Raw genomic sequence first — 15,493 nt, 5'->3', positions numbered from 1 at the left:
ACTTACTATAAGTTTTGGTCATTTAATTCATTCAGAATCATGATATAATGGAAGTAGACTTTCTTGTTATCTGAGATAGTGATACTCCCTCCGTTTCTTCATAGTTGAGGTGAAACTTTTCGGCACGGAGTTTAAGAAAGGAATGTTGAGTTTGTAAAATAAATAGATAAAAAAGTAAGAAATAGAAAAAGGTAGAGATAATAAAATAAAAAGTGAATAAAAATAGAGAGAGTAAAGTAAGAAAAAGAAAAAAGTTACTATGGAAATAACTCAACTATGAGAGAACTTCTCGAATTGAAAAAAATGACTCAATTATGAGGGAACAGAGACAATACTAAATTAGTCGTCGTGAATTTGCTATAGCGTGATCAGCTAGGGGCGACTTACGACCAGCTATATAGTAGTACGACATAAGGATTGAGTTCAAACTTTAGGGCATTGCCCCTCTTCAAATATCATGAAAAATATTGAAAATTAATACTCTATTTGTCCAAAAAAATGTACAATATATATGTCTGAGAAAATTATTGAACAATGGTTTTCTAAGTGGATAAAACTATAAGGTTTCCAATACATGGAAAATAAGGGTAAATTGTCAGAAAATACCATGAAGTTTAATTTGATCAAATTCTAACTCATTCTACAACCTTAAAAATCATACGGAATAACCATAAATTTTAGATTTATCCTCAATTATTCTACAACAAAAATATACAGTCACTCACGTGTACTATTGATTATGCATTTCAACCAAACGACGTTGTTTTGTTCATGAATAGACGACGTCATTTAACTCACTCGAGATAACATTTACGTATGATTTCTCGACTTTCATATCAGATACAAATTCAAATTCCATCATATTATCAACTAATTTTACAATTTGACAAAACTTCATGTTTTTTTTTCTTGCAATTTGTCCTAAATTGGTTGTTGTGATTACACCCTATTAGTATTAATTATGCTTACAATAGATAATGCAAATAATACTATGATCAACTGTAGTTGATTGCATCTCTATATATAACCTCTCTCACTCATAAAATCAACATATTGTCTTGACAAAAAACCACAGCAAGAATGAAAGTGGAGGTGCAGAGCCGGCAACTGGTGAAACCCGCCACCGCCACCCCTCCCCACCTCCGCCGCTACAACATCTCGAAGATCGACGACCTCAACCCCCCAATGCACGTGATCCGCATCCTCTACTACCCTCCCCACACCCTTACCCTCAACCTCCAAAACCCCCTCTCCCAAATCCTCCCCTCCTTCTACCCCCTCGCCGGCCGCTACCTCAAACCCCTCCACGCCGTCGACTGCAACGACGCCGGCGCCCTCTTCTCCCGCGCCCTCGTCCACTCCCACCTCCGCCCCCTCCCTCCCCCCCCTCCCGCCTCAACGCCCTCCTCCCCGTCGACGTCGTCGCCGCCGACGGCCCCGACGACCCCATGCTCGCCGTCCAGGTCAACACCTTCCTCTGCGGCTGCGTCGCCGTCGCCGTCTGCGGGTCCCACCGGATCTTCGACGCCTGCTCGCTCTCCGTGTTCCTCGCCGCGTGGGCTGAGGCCGCGCGCGGCGGGGAGCGGACGATCCACCCGGATTTCGGCTCGGCGGCGCTGTTCCCGTCGGAGAGCGCTGCCCCGCTGGATTTCGGGGTCGGGGAGAGGAGGATTGTGGGGAAGAGGGTTGTCTTCGACAAGGAGGTGATCGCGGCCCTGAGGGCCCGGGCCAGCTCGGACCCGGACCTGGAGGGTGTGACGCTGTCGAGGGTGGTGGTGGTGTCGGCCGCACTCACGCAGGCGCTTCTCCGCGCTGATGAGGCTAGACACGCGGGCGAATCTACGATGTTAGAAAATAAACATAGGTAATCACGAATATAAATAGTACTAATATGAAAATAAAAAATAATCTAAGTTGGGAATAGTGGTAAGAAATTTTAATATAAATTTAACCATGAAATACAATTTAGTTGTAACACATTTTGCTAGTTCAAAAGTTCAAGTCACTATAAGACTATTTGGAAAACATTATTCACTATAAAAAAAACTTGATTTTTTTAAGGACACGAGAATTGAGATACAATTACTTGTGTTGAAATTTTTTAAAAAATAACAATAATTTAGGATAAAAAAGAAAGCGTTCTTAAATGAAGGACAAATTAATTTACTCTTTTGGTTTTTTATAATGCTTTCATTTGCGTCTTCTAATTTTAGTTGAGACAACAACGATAAGAACGCTCTTTAAAAGTTTGATGTGGTATATTTAGAAACACAAATTAGTGTCCTTAATTATATTGAAAAATGTCTTTAACAAAATTTAAAATTGTTGAGTGATTGATCCTATTTAGTAAAAAAAATCACATAATTTTTAGATACTAACTTACAATAAGAAAACGACTATTTATATGGGAAAATGTCGAACTATAATTCTAGTATCAATAGATATCGAATCAACCCTAGAAAAATATTTGTAGGGCCCACAAACAAACCTTTGGCTTATCTCTCTACCGTACTTATCATGACGTGCTTCTTTTCAGTTATTTGTTCACTTCCTTTCAGGCTCCAAACTCAAACAGCAAGGGCGGCTCTGATCGCCCATGCTATAAACGTGCGCGAGAGGACAGTCCCGCCCGTGCCAAAGCACGCATGCGGTACATGGGTATCAATATCACACGTGGAGCTCAGCGCGGTAGAGAGGCAGGCGGCGGCGCGTGATTTCCCAAAGCTGGTGAGGGAAATGCGCGAAGCCACCGTGCGTGGGATCAAGGACTGCACGAGGATTTTGAGCGACAAGGAATTCGGGAGGTGGGCTTTGGTGGATAGCTATGCTGAGATAGCTGAGAAAGGGTTGATCAGGGAGGATTATAAGGTGATTTACGTGACTGATTGGTCGAAATTTGGGGATTATGAGTTGGATTTTGGGTTTGGGAAAGCGATTTGGGTGAGTTTGGCCGATGTTCCTCTTGAAGATTTGATGATTTTGATGAACACGAGAGAGAATGATGGGATTGAGGCGTGGGTGTATTTGGATGAGTTGGATATGACCTATTTTCAGAAGGATCAACACATTCAAATGCTTGTTGCTTAATTAATTAGATATGAGATTATAATGTCTGATAAATGATCATTTTATTGTGTCAATTAAATAATGGTGTACCATATTTGATTGTTGTTATAATCAAAATGATTTTGTTTTTAGTATTATTAACTTAAATACTCCTTCCGTTCCATAATGTAGAGTCACTTCTTTTCGGAAAGAATATTAAGAAGGAGATATTAAATGTATTAAATGAAGAGATACTAAAGTAGGAAAGAAAGAAAAGTAGTGAGAATGAAGTAAGACATGGAATAAAGTAAGTGAAGGAAAAAGAGTTAATTTTTGCTAAATAGGGAAATGACTCTACTATGATTGGAACGTCCTAAAATGGAAAAATTACTCCATTACTGTGGAACAGAGGGAGTAAGTATTATAATTTATAAATATAGTCTATATTTATCGTCATCATTCTTATATAACCCTTTTAAAATTTCTTGAATTAATTTATGAAGTGGAAGCTACATTTTTGTACTGTTCAAATGATCCAGTTCCTTGAAAATGAGATCCGTTTAAAATTATTTTACATAGCAACAGTCTTTAAATTATTTTCGACAAGCCATAATAAATAGACTTTCTAACGTTTAGACCTAAAATTATCACGAATTTAATCTATGAAACTAAAGTATTGTATTTATTTGAAGATCAAAAGGCACATATTTTTTTTATAAGCTCTATACTTGTTAGGAGTAATTTAATACGCTCTGATGCAAACGCTTAACAACAATGGTCCAATTCTGAAAATTCAAGTTTCTTAAGAATACAATTTATTATTAAGATCAAAACCTGACTACCAAAATAATTATTCTCACTATGAGATCGAGAAACTCTAGGAACTGAAAAGGAAACAAAAAATAAAATAAAATAGGAAAATTAAAATAAAATCCAGAAAAATAATTAAATGACATTTTCGCCCCTTAAACAATTAGCGATGGCCAAAATCTATCATGCGTCATCATTCTTTCGATGAAGTATGAGTTCGATTCTTCAATCCATTCTGAATGTTAGTGCAAATTTCAAGTTATTATGAGACTGTGACTTTTCGAACAAAATTGATACTCCCTCCGTCCATGATTAAATATCTCATATCTGACTGACACAGGTTTTAAGAGATTGTTTGACTTTATAAAGTAAATGGTAGAAAAAATTAGTGGAATGTGAGGTCTACTGTTATATATTGGTTTTATGATAAAATGTGAGTGAAATGAGTTAATGGAGAATATATGATCTACTTACCAAATATAGTAATAGTGAAATGAAGTATTTATTGGCGGACAAATAGAAATGGAAAAGTGGAACATTTAATAACGGAAGAAAGAAATACTATATAAGAAAAATATAGAGCCACAGAGGAAAAGTGGTTTGAATCTTGCTAATGGAGAATGAGTCATATTTCATTATATCATGATAGAGAGAAACTTACCGAACATCAAATTTGGGCATATGTTTCAAACATCAAATTTGGGCATTGGGGAGTAATACATAAGAGTTATATAGTGATATAAGCTCCTTTCCAAACATCAAATTTGGACATTTGTTTCAATTCGGCAATACTATAAAGATGAAGTCTGCTATCTATGCTTACATAGGTTTGACACAGGAAATACAAACAAGTTGACTGAAGAAATGTCAAAGGAGGAGCAGCTTAACTTTCAAGTGGATGTCAAGAATATAAACTGGAAAAAGTATTTGGAAGAAATTCACATTCAAGGACTGATGAAGTATGTAATAAATGGATAGGTAGCAATATCTAACTAGCTAGACTTTTTCATATTTTCCATTAATACTATGCTGAGTAACCAACAAGCTAGTCTTTTTACATATCTATCGTATTATTCCTGCAGTATTCTACAACAGAATTTCACAATATTCAAAATATATATACTAATAATATAGTATATGAAGAAATGGAAATTAGCATGATTTCTGAATGAGAATGTCAGCGTGTTTCGCCTCACTTCTCGCTTTCCCCTTATTCGAATGCCACTCTCCAACCACCTCTCTCTTGGCTCTCAGGCTGATTCCCTCTCTCATTTCCTCACAACAATGGATCATAGATCAAACGATGACGATAGAAGGACCGCGGCCCAAGAAGACAAAGACGATCCCGGCCCCGAAAGAGGACAAGAAAAGCTCCCCCGCCAGGCGATGCAACAACAAAACGAAAGACAACGGAAGGCCCCAAGCGGAAAGCATGCAACGAAAGGGCATGTGAAACCCGAAGAAGACAGCCAGCCCGAAAACAGAATGCAGAAACGAACGAGAGATTCGAACAAGACAATGCTAGGAAGCTGAATGAGAGGTTGTTAGAAGAGAACAGAGCAAGCACGGCCCGAAACCCGAACACAAACACAAAAGATGACAGGACCAAACAAGCAAAGAAAACCGTCATGGCCAAAAACCAAAACACGAACACAAACACAAACACAAACACAAACATAAACGATGGCAACACCGAACAAGCTAAGAAAACCGTACTGGCTGAAAACCATAATACAAAGACGCACGAGAGAAGCCAAGAAGGCAACAGAACTTCCACGGTCGGAAATGGAGAGTTGACAGGGGGTATCCAACTCGCCGCCACACCGGAAAAATCAGTCATACAGCCAACAGCTGAGGACGAACACCGACGCGAACAAGCACCAGCAAGAGCTCCAGAAACACAGCCTCGACGAGAACCGCATTAATAACGGCGGTCACTACAAAGGAAACAACCCTGACTCCTCCGATGGAGAAAACTTCTATCCCTACTCTACAGTCACCGGCATCGTTGTCGAGTCTGTTAACGACCACCATGTTGATCACCAAAGGATTGAGGCAGACGGAGGTGGCGGCAATGATGACCCATCACACCCATTGATGGAGTTTACAGGCAACGGTGGCAGTGTCGGGATATTCAAGGCGCCCAGTAGAGGGCCCCGTGAACCCCACCCGCCCACCCTGCATTGAGCTTCGGCCTCATCCGTTGAGGGAAACTCAGGTATAGGATTTATGCAGTGCTGTTTAATGTGTTGAATGAAAACAGAATAAAATAAAGAGCGATGTGTCACATTGAGTGGGACGAAGAAACCGTTAAAGTGCTTAACCATGGTTAGGAGTTGATGGATAATGTGCAGGTGGGGGAAGTTTATAAGGACAATCACAAGCACAGAAGCACAGTTGTGGGCAGGGCAAGAATCAGGGGTGAGGGTGTGGAACTATGCAGATGCATACAAGCCGGGGGTAGGCACACGCGGGATGGCAAAGGGGAGCGATGAGGATGCTGCCGCGTTCCATGAATCAGTGAGCACTTCTCCGACCACGTGCCTCATTGTTGATCAAGGGAGCAAGTTGGTTTGGAGCGGCCACAAAGATGGTCAAATCAGATCATGGAAGATGGAACTCGATTTCTCCTAGAATGGCTTCACCGAATGTTTTCATTGGCAGGCACATCGAGGCCCCGTTCTCTCCATGGATGTTTCTTCCTCTGGTATACCCTCTTGCTCTAGCAGGACTTATTGGGGGCTTCAGCACCCCCGACCACAAAATTAGATTTCCTTTTAATCCATCTGTCCATGTGTGTAGGTGATATATGGACAGGATCTGAAGGAGGATCGTTAAGGGTTGGCCGTGGGAAGCTATGGAGAAATCGCTCTCCCTCCCGCCCAAGGAGAAGCACATGGCTACTCTGTTGGTGGAGCGCTCGTGCATCGATCTCAGAAGCCAAGTCACGGTTAATGGCACGTGTAGCATTTCTTCTTCAGATGTCAAAGCTTTGCTGTGTGATCATGTTCGCGCCAGAGTCTGGACTGTTGGTTCGTTATCCTTCTCGCTATGGTACCTGCCTTTTTGCTATCTTGACATCTTATCGTTTTGCAGTCTGTTTCTGATTGTGGCTCGTGAACTAGGGACGCTCGTAGAAGGGAACTCGTAAAAGTGTTCACCGTGGATGGCCAGATAGAGATCCGCCCCGAGGAGAAATTATCCCAAGAACAACAACAACAACCGGTGGAGGATGAGGCGAATGTGAAGCTTGTGGCCAAGTCGAAGGAGGAGAAGTCAAACTTCTTACAACGCTCGTGTAATGGCATCATAGGAGCTGCGGGTGCTGTCCGAAGAGCAGCAAAGGGAGGTGGGGCATCCGAGGAAGGTAAGAAGACAGAGGCCATAGTGCTGGATTCGGATGGGATGATCTGGACCGGCTCTTCAAACAGCACATTGGTCCAATGGGATGGAAATGGCAACCGTCTGCACGAATACACTCACCACTCTTGTGGCATCCTTTGTTTCTGTTGTTATGGTGCGCGGATATGGATCGGATACGTGAGCGGGATGGTCCAGATCATCGATCTCGAAGGGAACCTAATAGCTGGTTGGGTCACGCATAATGGACCGGTTATAAAGTTGGTCGTTGGAAATGGCTCCCTGTATAGTCTGGCGACTCACGGAGGTATACGCGGATGGCACGTCTCCTCGCCCTCGGTTGTGGATGACATACTGCGGAGGCAGCTGTCGGATAGGGAGATCATGTACACAAGGCTTGAGAATTTGAAGATTTCGGTCGGATCGTGGAATGTTGGCCAAGGAAGAGCTTCCCACGCAGCTCTAATGTCGTGGCTGGGATCGTCTGTGGAAGACGTCGGCATTGTTGTCGTAGGCCTGCAGGAAGTGGAGATGGGAGCTGGTTTTCTTGCAATGTCAGCTGCCAAAGAAACTGTAAGGAGACAATTTACTCTGTTTTTATAGTGTTGATTTGATGTATATTTTTGTGGTAGTAGTCATCTATTTTAGGTAGGGCTAGAAGGAAGCTCTATAGGGCAATGGTGGCAAGATCTCATCGGCAAAGCCTTGGATGAGGAACATACCTTCGAACGCGTGCCAGCTAGCCGGCCTGATGATCGGAATCTGATACAAGAAAATCATATCACACTCTAGTTCGGTTTTTAAAGTGGTGGTGACCTCTTTTAACCTTTTTAGGGTGAGGAAAACCCTCCGGAATCACGCTGGGGATCTCGACGTTTCAGCAGTGGCGTGTGGCTTGGGTCGTGCGATCGGTAATAAGGTAACTGGTGCACAGTGTTGAGGTTTGGTTCATTTCTCATACTACATAACAAATTAAGAATGGTGCAGGGTTGTGTAGGGTTGAGACAAAGAGTGTACGATCGGATAATGTGCTTCGTCAACTGCCATTTGGCCGCGCATTTAGACGGGGTGAGCAAGAGGAACTCCGATTTTGATCATATATTTCGGAACATGACATTTGCAAGATCGTCAAACTTGCTCAACAACTCTGAAGCCGATGTCTCACCGGCCGCTCAGATGCCTCGAACCACTAACGACAAGAGCCCTGATGATGAGAAGCCTGAACATGCCGAAGCTGATATGGTCCTCTTCTTTGGCGACTTCAACTACCGCCTTTTTGGCATATCATACGACAAAGCAAGGGACTTTGTTTCACAAAGAAGCTTCGACAGGCTACGGGAGAAAGACCAGCTTCGCGCGGAGATGAAGGCCGGTAAAGTCTTCCAAGGAATGCGCGAGGCGCTTGTAAGGTTTCCTCCTACCTACAAGTTCGAAAGAGGGAAACCGGGACTTGGAGGTAGGTAACATTGTGGCTCATTTGTATTGGCTTCTTCAAGGATTCATCTGTCTCGATTTCTGGTTTTTAGGGTATGATTCGAGCGAGAAGAAGAGGATCCCGGCCTGGTGCGACAGAGTGTTGTATCGCGATAACAGATCGAATCCTGCAGATGAATGCAGCTTAGAGTGTCCTGTTGTGGCTTCCATATTCCAGTAGGCACATATATTTCTTCATCTGATTTTGATTTTTCAATCTGGTTTACATCAGCAACATTATGTTTCTCTTTCTTGATTCTGAAAGGTATGAGGCGCGTATGGATGTGACCGAGAGCGATCACAAGCCGGTGCGTTGCAAGCTCAATCTAGACATTGCCCGCGTCGATAGATCAGTAAGGAGGCAAGAGTTTGGAAAGATTCTCTAGTCGAACGAATCCATTAGACCGCACCTCGATGCACTACGGTTCGTGCCTGAAACCAGTCTCAACACCAGCAAGATACTGCTCAACAATCAAGATACCATAAGCTTCATCATCATAAACCAGAACAAGGAACACGCTGCGTTCTACGAAATCGTATGCCTCGGCCAGACCACAATCAGCGAGAACGAGGTAATATCCGACTACCGCCCCAGAGGCTCGCTTGGTTTCCCGCGATGGCTCGAGGTATGTCTCTACTCCTCTCCGTGTCTGAGTTGGAAACTTGAATGCTTCGGGTTTGGTGTAGGTGACTCCTGCAGCTGGCATGATCAGACCCGGTCATGCTGTGGAGGTGACGGTCCATCACGAGGAGTTCCACACGTTGGAGGAGTTCGTTGATGGGATCCCTCAAAGCTGGTGGTCTGAAGACACCAGAGACAAAGAGGTGATCTTGCTTGTGAATATAAAAGGAAGCTGCACGGCACAACCGAGAACTCACCCGGTACACGTACGTCACATCTTCTCCGGGAGCCCACCTTCGACTAATGCCCCCACAGATCAACCTTCCATGGAGCCAAAACAGAATACTTCAAAGAAACATGGTCATGGAGGGGGTTCCCACAGAGGAGGCCAGCATTGATGCAGCTAGAGACGAGCGTCAATTTTCCAGATGCTCGTCACGAGCTGCTGTGCCGGCCTCCTCAGGCTTTGCAAAGGTGAGTCTTCATGTAAATTTGTACACATTTACCTAGTTATTAGTAGACAGATTTTTCCAGTTTTGCAGGATTTCAATGAAGAATATGTACAAGATGAACAAACAAGATGAGGATTTCAAAATCAGGCTTTATTTCATATAATATGATGAATCAAACATAGGAAACATCAATTACAAAAATATACTCTACCACAGTGCATAGACAGCGTGGAACTTTCTCCGTATAGGGCGACGGAGATGTAGTTCGGGGTGAGCAGCTTGTAGTACTTACAGGGAGATCGCGTTGGAGTAGCCTATTCTTCGCCTCCAGAGGTATCTCATGAACACGAATGTGGTCTAGACGGCGTACATCCGTTTATATCTTTCACTGTACACCTCAGTGTCGGACGCCATAGACAGAGAGAGGGAACGAGAAAGAGTACTTCTTCGTATGTTTCTCATTCTCGAGTCTTCCATCCTATGTCGAACCACGCAGTAGCACATGGAGCCAATTGTCGTCATCATTATCGTGCCACCAATCACAGTAGCGCACACGGCAAGCCATTGCTCGTGAGTTCCGACCACAATGTAGGTGAGTGAGATGAAAGCGATGGATATGAAGAGGCAAGCCAGCCACATGAGCTTGTTTATGACAAACATGAGTTGCTTCTTCGCTTTCTGCTCTATCACGACCAGAGATGTTTGTACCACGACCACGGCCAGGGAGATGAATAAGGCCACGCTGTCGAACAAAAAGAATATTACAAAAGCTGCTTTGTTCGCGATGTGAGCTTCCCCTAACGAAAACCCTTCCTGTGGACCTTCGACGTACTGACCAGGCACGGTGAATATAGCAGCAAACGCGACAGTAGCAATGAGAACAGCGACGACAGTGGCAGAAGTGATGGCGTTGTTGAGACCCTCAATGTGAAGCTTCTTCACTTTCTTTGCAATCTTCCGTACTCTGAAACCCGTCTGACGGGTCTGCTGGAGCTGGGATTGGACGCCGTGCTTGATATCACTAACCGTCTGCTTGAGCTGCTTCGCTGAACTCGGGGGCTTCCCGTGATCTTTGGAATGAACGGCTCCTGCTTCCTTCAATATAGTGACCAGCTCCGGAGTTCCAAACTTCTCCGCAATGTCTAGAGGCGTCTCTCCAGCACTGTTAGTCGAGTTCACATCGATCCCCTCCACGGATAGTAAACATTGCACCATCTCCAAACCATACCATACCATACCATATATCAAGATTAGTTTTTGAACCAAATATCAGTAAGATCATACTACAAGAGAAGGAAGCTTCTAGACCAACCTGATTCCGCCCTTTTTTTGTCGCGATGTGAAGTGCAGTATTTCCCTTGTTATCTTCAACAGATAACAGAGACGGGTCGGGTTTTATGAGCTCTGTTACAATCTCCACATTCTGCCCTTTGATGGCCATGTGTAACGCTGTCTGACCTTTTCTGTCGGTTTTAAAGCCGATGCTTGGATCTTTATCTAACAGAGCCTTCACCACTTCCAAGTGCCCCATTCTTGCTGCGGTATGAAGCACACTCTTGCCATTGTTTCGAGCAATCTTAGCTAGGTTTGAATCAGTTTCTAAAAGCAGCTTTACTACATCGGTGTGCCCCTGAGCAGCTGCTGTATGCAAGGCAGTCGAATTGGTGATGTCTGTCGTCATCACCAAGCTGGGGAAGAATCGGAGTAACTCCTTCAAGACCTCTGCAAAAAAGTTCACATTAGATTGTTTCACAGTAGCAATCAGTAAGCAAGAACAAGTAGCTGACAGGTTAATGGTTTCGTTTTCCACAAATCAGTCGAGATCAATCCGTTACAGGTGAATGCAAGAAGCTTGACTCAATAAGAAATCTCGAGTAATTGTTGTTTATCTAACAGAAGATGGCCAAGAAAAATGATGGCACAGAAATAGCATATCATTTCATAACAAGAACTAAATATATAGACAAACAAAAACAATGCTTCATCAAATCTCACCATCACATTCTTCTAGTTTCAAACGAATAGAGAACAACAAGCACCATTTGATGCGCGATTGAGCTAAGGATCAAATGCTTACCGAGGTCTAATGCACATAAGATTGTTTCATAGTAGTAACTAGTAAGCAAGAACAAGTAGCTGACAGGTTAATGGTTTTGTTTGCATTATGTAAATAGACCAACGGTATCATCATCCCATATCCGAACAAAGACTTGTTAACAAGAAATGCAAGTACACACTACATCATAGAGATATCATATCATTTCTTAACAATAATTAAAGATATAAACAAACAAAAGCAATACTTCATCAAATCTCACTACCATATTCGTCTAGTTTCAAAAGATTAGAGAACAACGAGCACCCATTAGATTCAAGATTGATCTAAAGATCAAATGCTTACCAAGATGACCCTGCTTGGCAGCCACATGGAATGGATCATAGCCATTATTGGCAGGAATTGCAGAAGTCTCAGCATCCGAATGCTTCAAGAACTCCCCCACAACCAAGACATGCCCATTCTCCGCAGCAACATACAGAGGCGTCTCGCCCTCTTGGTTCTGCTTCGACAGCAAATCCCTCACACCATTGTTGATGCTCTCCATCTTCTGAATAATCTCCTTCACTTTCGCCAAATTCCCCGGCCGCGCAGCAAGATGGAGCGGGGTGTCTCCTCGTTTCCCAGGAGAATCCTTGCTCTTTTTTCGGTCTCCACCAAAACTCATCTGTCTCTCCATTGCTATCCTGAAACTCTTCTGCTTCTCCATCAAACCCCTAAAGCTCTTCTGCTTTTCCATTGCCCCATTTCGAAAACTCTGTTGTTTCTCAATTATAGGACTCCGGAAACTAGTCTGTTTCTCCATTATTCACACACTCCTTAATTCAATCCCCAAACCCTTTCACTTCCTTAAATCTCAGCAACTCTAAACAATTTGTGACCAATCTTCTATGAATTTCCACTCTAGCATAAAGGGTTTCTTAATTAAATAGGAACTGCCGCAAAACCCCCAATTTTGTAATAATTTGAACTATTCAAAATCCAAAAAAACTATGAGTACCTCAGTTCTTCAGCTTCAATCTTCAGAGGAACCTTCAAAAGAATCCATCTTTTCGCAAAAATCCCACAATTTGTAATAAGACAATCTAAGAAAAGGCAACAAATTTCAAGTTTCAGATATCACTTTCAGCTGAAATCAAAGGAAAATCCTTCAAGATTCCTCTGTCTTCAAGATTAACCCAGAAACACTAATAAAGATCGAAACTTTATTCAGAAATTCAGACCCCCAGAAAAAATAAAATGCAATCAGGGAGCAAAACCCACCAATCACATGTGGTAGAGAATAATTTTGTTACAAAAATCCTAGCTTTGAAGAGTAATAATGCATTTCTCTTCTTTTGGGTGATAACAAAGCAACTTTTATTTGGTGCTTTATTAATTTGTTTGCTTCTGAAATTGTTTGACTGTGGAAAGTGGAAACAGTAACAGTGAAACACATTTCAATTTCAATTTCAATTTTAATGATGAATAAATAAAATAGTATTATGTCACTATATGGTTTGTGCAAATGGTGGCCGCCATTGATGTTAACATCGGTAAGAGCAGAAGCAAACAAACAGACATTGAATGGTGGCTTCAAAAAAAAAAAGTATCATAACATTATCCACGTTTTGTTACTGATATTATTCCTTTCCAGGAGTATATATTATTGAATTCTTTTTACCGATGGCATCGAACTATTTTTTCTTTTTTCTTTAAATGATGGGATAATTTCATAATCTCGAAAAATATAATACTCTGGAATTTAGATTAAATTCTGATTTGTTATACATTCATAATTGTAAATCTTAGTAGTACTCCACAAATTTTCTCAAATTTCGATGACATCTAACTGGGTGAAATTATTCATTTAATATGATGTATTTTAGAAAAATGAGATTACACGTAAATTTTACTCTCATTTTCTTAATATATTTAGCAAATAACTTGATCACATCGTTAGTTTAAAATACGTCAAAAAAAATTTACGAAAATGAGATTACACGTAAATTTTATTCTCATTTTCTTAATATATTTTTAAAAATGTAGTAAAAAGTTAATTGAAAAAGTTAGTGGAAGATGAATACTTTTATATGGATTATTAGTTTTATAGTGAACTATGAGTGAAATAAAGTTAATAAAATATGGAGTTAATTATCAAAAATAATAAAAAAGCAAATAGAACATTTATTGGTGGACGAACGAAAATGATAAATTGACACATTTATTCGTGAACGTATGAAATACAATGCAATAGACCTTTAATTTACGTTATACTCCTATAGTGGCAGTGCTTTATTCATTTTTTTTAATAAAAAATATTTGCCGAAAGCCCCAATAATACAAGGCACCATATTATTTTATTTTTAAGGAGAAAACATTACTTACTAGATCATATTGAATAATGGCGAACGGAGAGAATACTATTTATTGAATATATCGTAACTGATAGTATCAGCCAAATATAAAATTTAACGTGATTAGGGCACCCCCAACAGGGACAATAATCATGAATATGCATGACAATAATTCAATTTTAGGTGAAAGTTTATTCATTCAGTTTGATTAGTTAATGACTATTTTTTTTATCTCTTCAAAACCTCAGCACCTATTTGAATAAATACAGGTAGGTTTAGATCATGTTTCTATTTTTGTTCAATTTCATATTACAACACAAGTATATCTAGTGCATACTTATTTTTTTTACTTTTCGAGTGAGGTTAATTTTATTGTTAATTAAGTGTGTATATAAATGTAAAGGATAAAACAATTTAGTCGTTATGTTGATATAACTATTCTATTATGATCTCCAATAATACAACCGTATGATTGAAAATGGTAGTGGCATATTTTGGATATATAATTGAATCCTTTCTAGCTACTATTATATACACCAGATTTGTTATTTAAAAAATATCTTCTGAATTAGAACTCGAATCTATTGTCTTTTAACGATTACAATAAATCCTTTAATTGGGTTGATAAAATATGTATTGCTCTTGTATTAGTAAGTGCGTACGTATAAGTTAGAGCTATAACATAATGTGCCTGAACAATAATTGATAGATTTAATAAGTACTGAGTAATGCTCCATATAAATTTAATAAGTACTGAGTAATTATAATTCAAAATTAAACAAAATCTTGAGATTCTTTATTATATCCATCTCATTATTTGGGTCAAAGGATATTGGGAAGGGCCATGTGAACATTATTTCTAAAGATTGTAAGTTCTATTTTTGCAAATAATTAAATAAAATAATAGTAATAATAATAATAATGTTATTTATACTAAACAATTTCACAATTAATCTAATGAAAAGTACCCTAGTAGGTAGTAGTAGTAGTACTATATAATGTCGATAAAAAGTTTTACTCATTTCGTTCCATATTAGTGAAGTCATTTTGACATTTTTGTACATTCCATAATAGTAGACTCTTACTTTACTCTCTTACTTTATTCTCTCTTTATCTTTCTATTTTTTTCATTTCTTACTTTATTATTCTTTTACCTAACGCACTTACCACAATATTTCTTAAATTGTGTGCCGAAAAAGAACCATCTCCACTATTGAGGAAAGGAGGGAGTATTACATAGTAGTAGTAGTATTACTCTAAACACAATTCTATGTTGAAAATACTTCTATAGCATTACTTTCTCTTAAGTGTTAATATCACTAATACTCCCTCCGTCCCA

The 15,493-nt window shown here is 40.4% G+C and overlaps 1 protein-coding gene and 2 pseudogenes across 4 annotated transcripts; 2 read left to right on the top strand and 1 right to left on the bottom strand.

The window, feature by feature from the left end:
* The first annotated feature begins 1,080 nt into the window (after positions 1-1,080).
* LOC121803308 lies at positions 1,081-3,203 on the top strand (annotated as a pseudogene).
* Positions 3,204-6,712: 3,509 nt separating this feature from the next.
* Positions 6,713-9,797, top strand: LOC121802684 (annotated as a pseudogene).
* Positions 9,798-9,891: 94 nt separating this feature from the next.
* On the bottom strand, positions 9,892-13,175 carry LOC121803637 (ankyrin repeat-containing protein At5g02620-like). 4 transcript variants are annotated; one of them, XM_042203267.1, is made up of 5 exons: positions 13,082-13,153; positions 12,819-12,903; positions 12,164-12,721; positions 11,075-11,484; positions 9,892-10,977 (listed from the first exon to the last, which is right to left on the bottom strand). In XM_042203267.1, exons 3-5 carry the CDS (start codon positions 12,621-12,623, stop codon positions 10,120-10,122), a joined length of 1,728 nt encoding a protein of 575 aa, XP_042059201.1. In that variant the 5' UTR covers positions 12,624-12,721; positions 12,819-12,903; positions 13,082-13,153; the 3' UTR covers positions 9,892-10,119. The 4 variants fall into 4 exon arrangements, with proteins under 4 accessions (XP_042059201.1, XP_042059200.1, XP_042059199.1 ...); XM_042203266.1 differs by having other exon boundaries at positions 12,819-13,175; XM_042203265.1 differs by having other exon boundaries at positions 12,164-12,903; positions 13,082-13,158.
* Positions 13,176-15,493: the final 2,318 nt, after the last annotated feature.

Source organism: Salvia splendens, chromosome 5 (genome assembly GCF_004379255.2).
Source record: "Salvia splendens isolate huo1 chromosome 5, SspV2, whole genome shotgun sequence".
In the NCBI taxonomy this organism is placed as follows: Eukaryota; Viridiplantae; Streptophyta; class Magnoliopsida; order Lamiales; family Lamiaceae; genus Salvia; species Salvia splendens.
The sequence above is the reverse complement of the archived record's forward strand: the minus strand, read 5'-3'. Positions and strand labels throughout refer to the sequence as shown.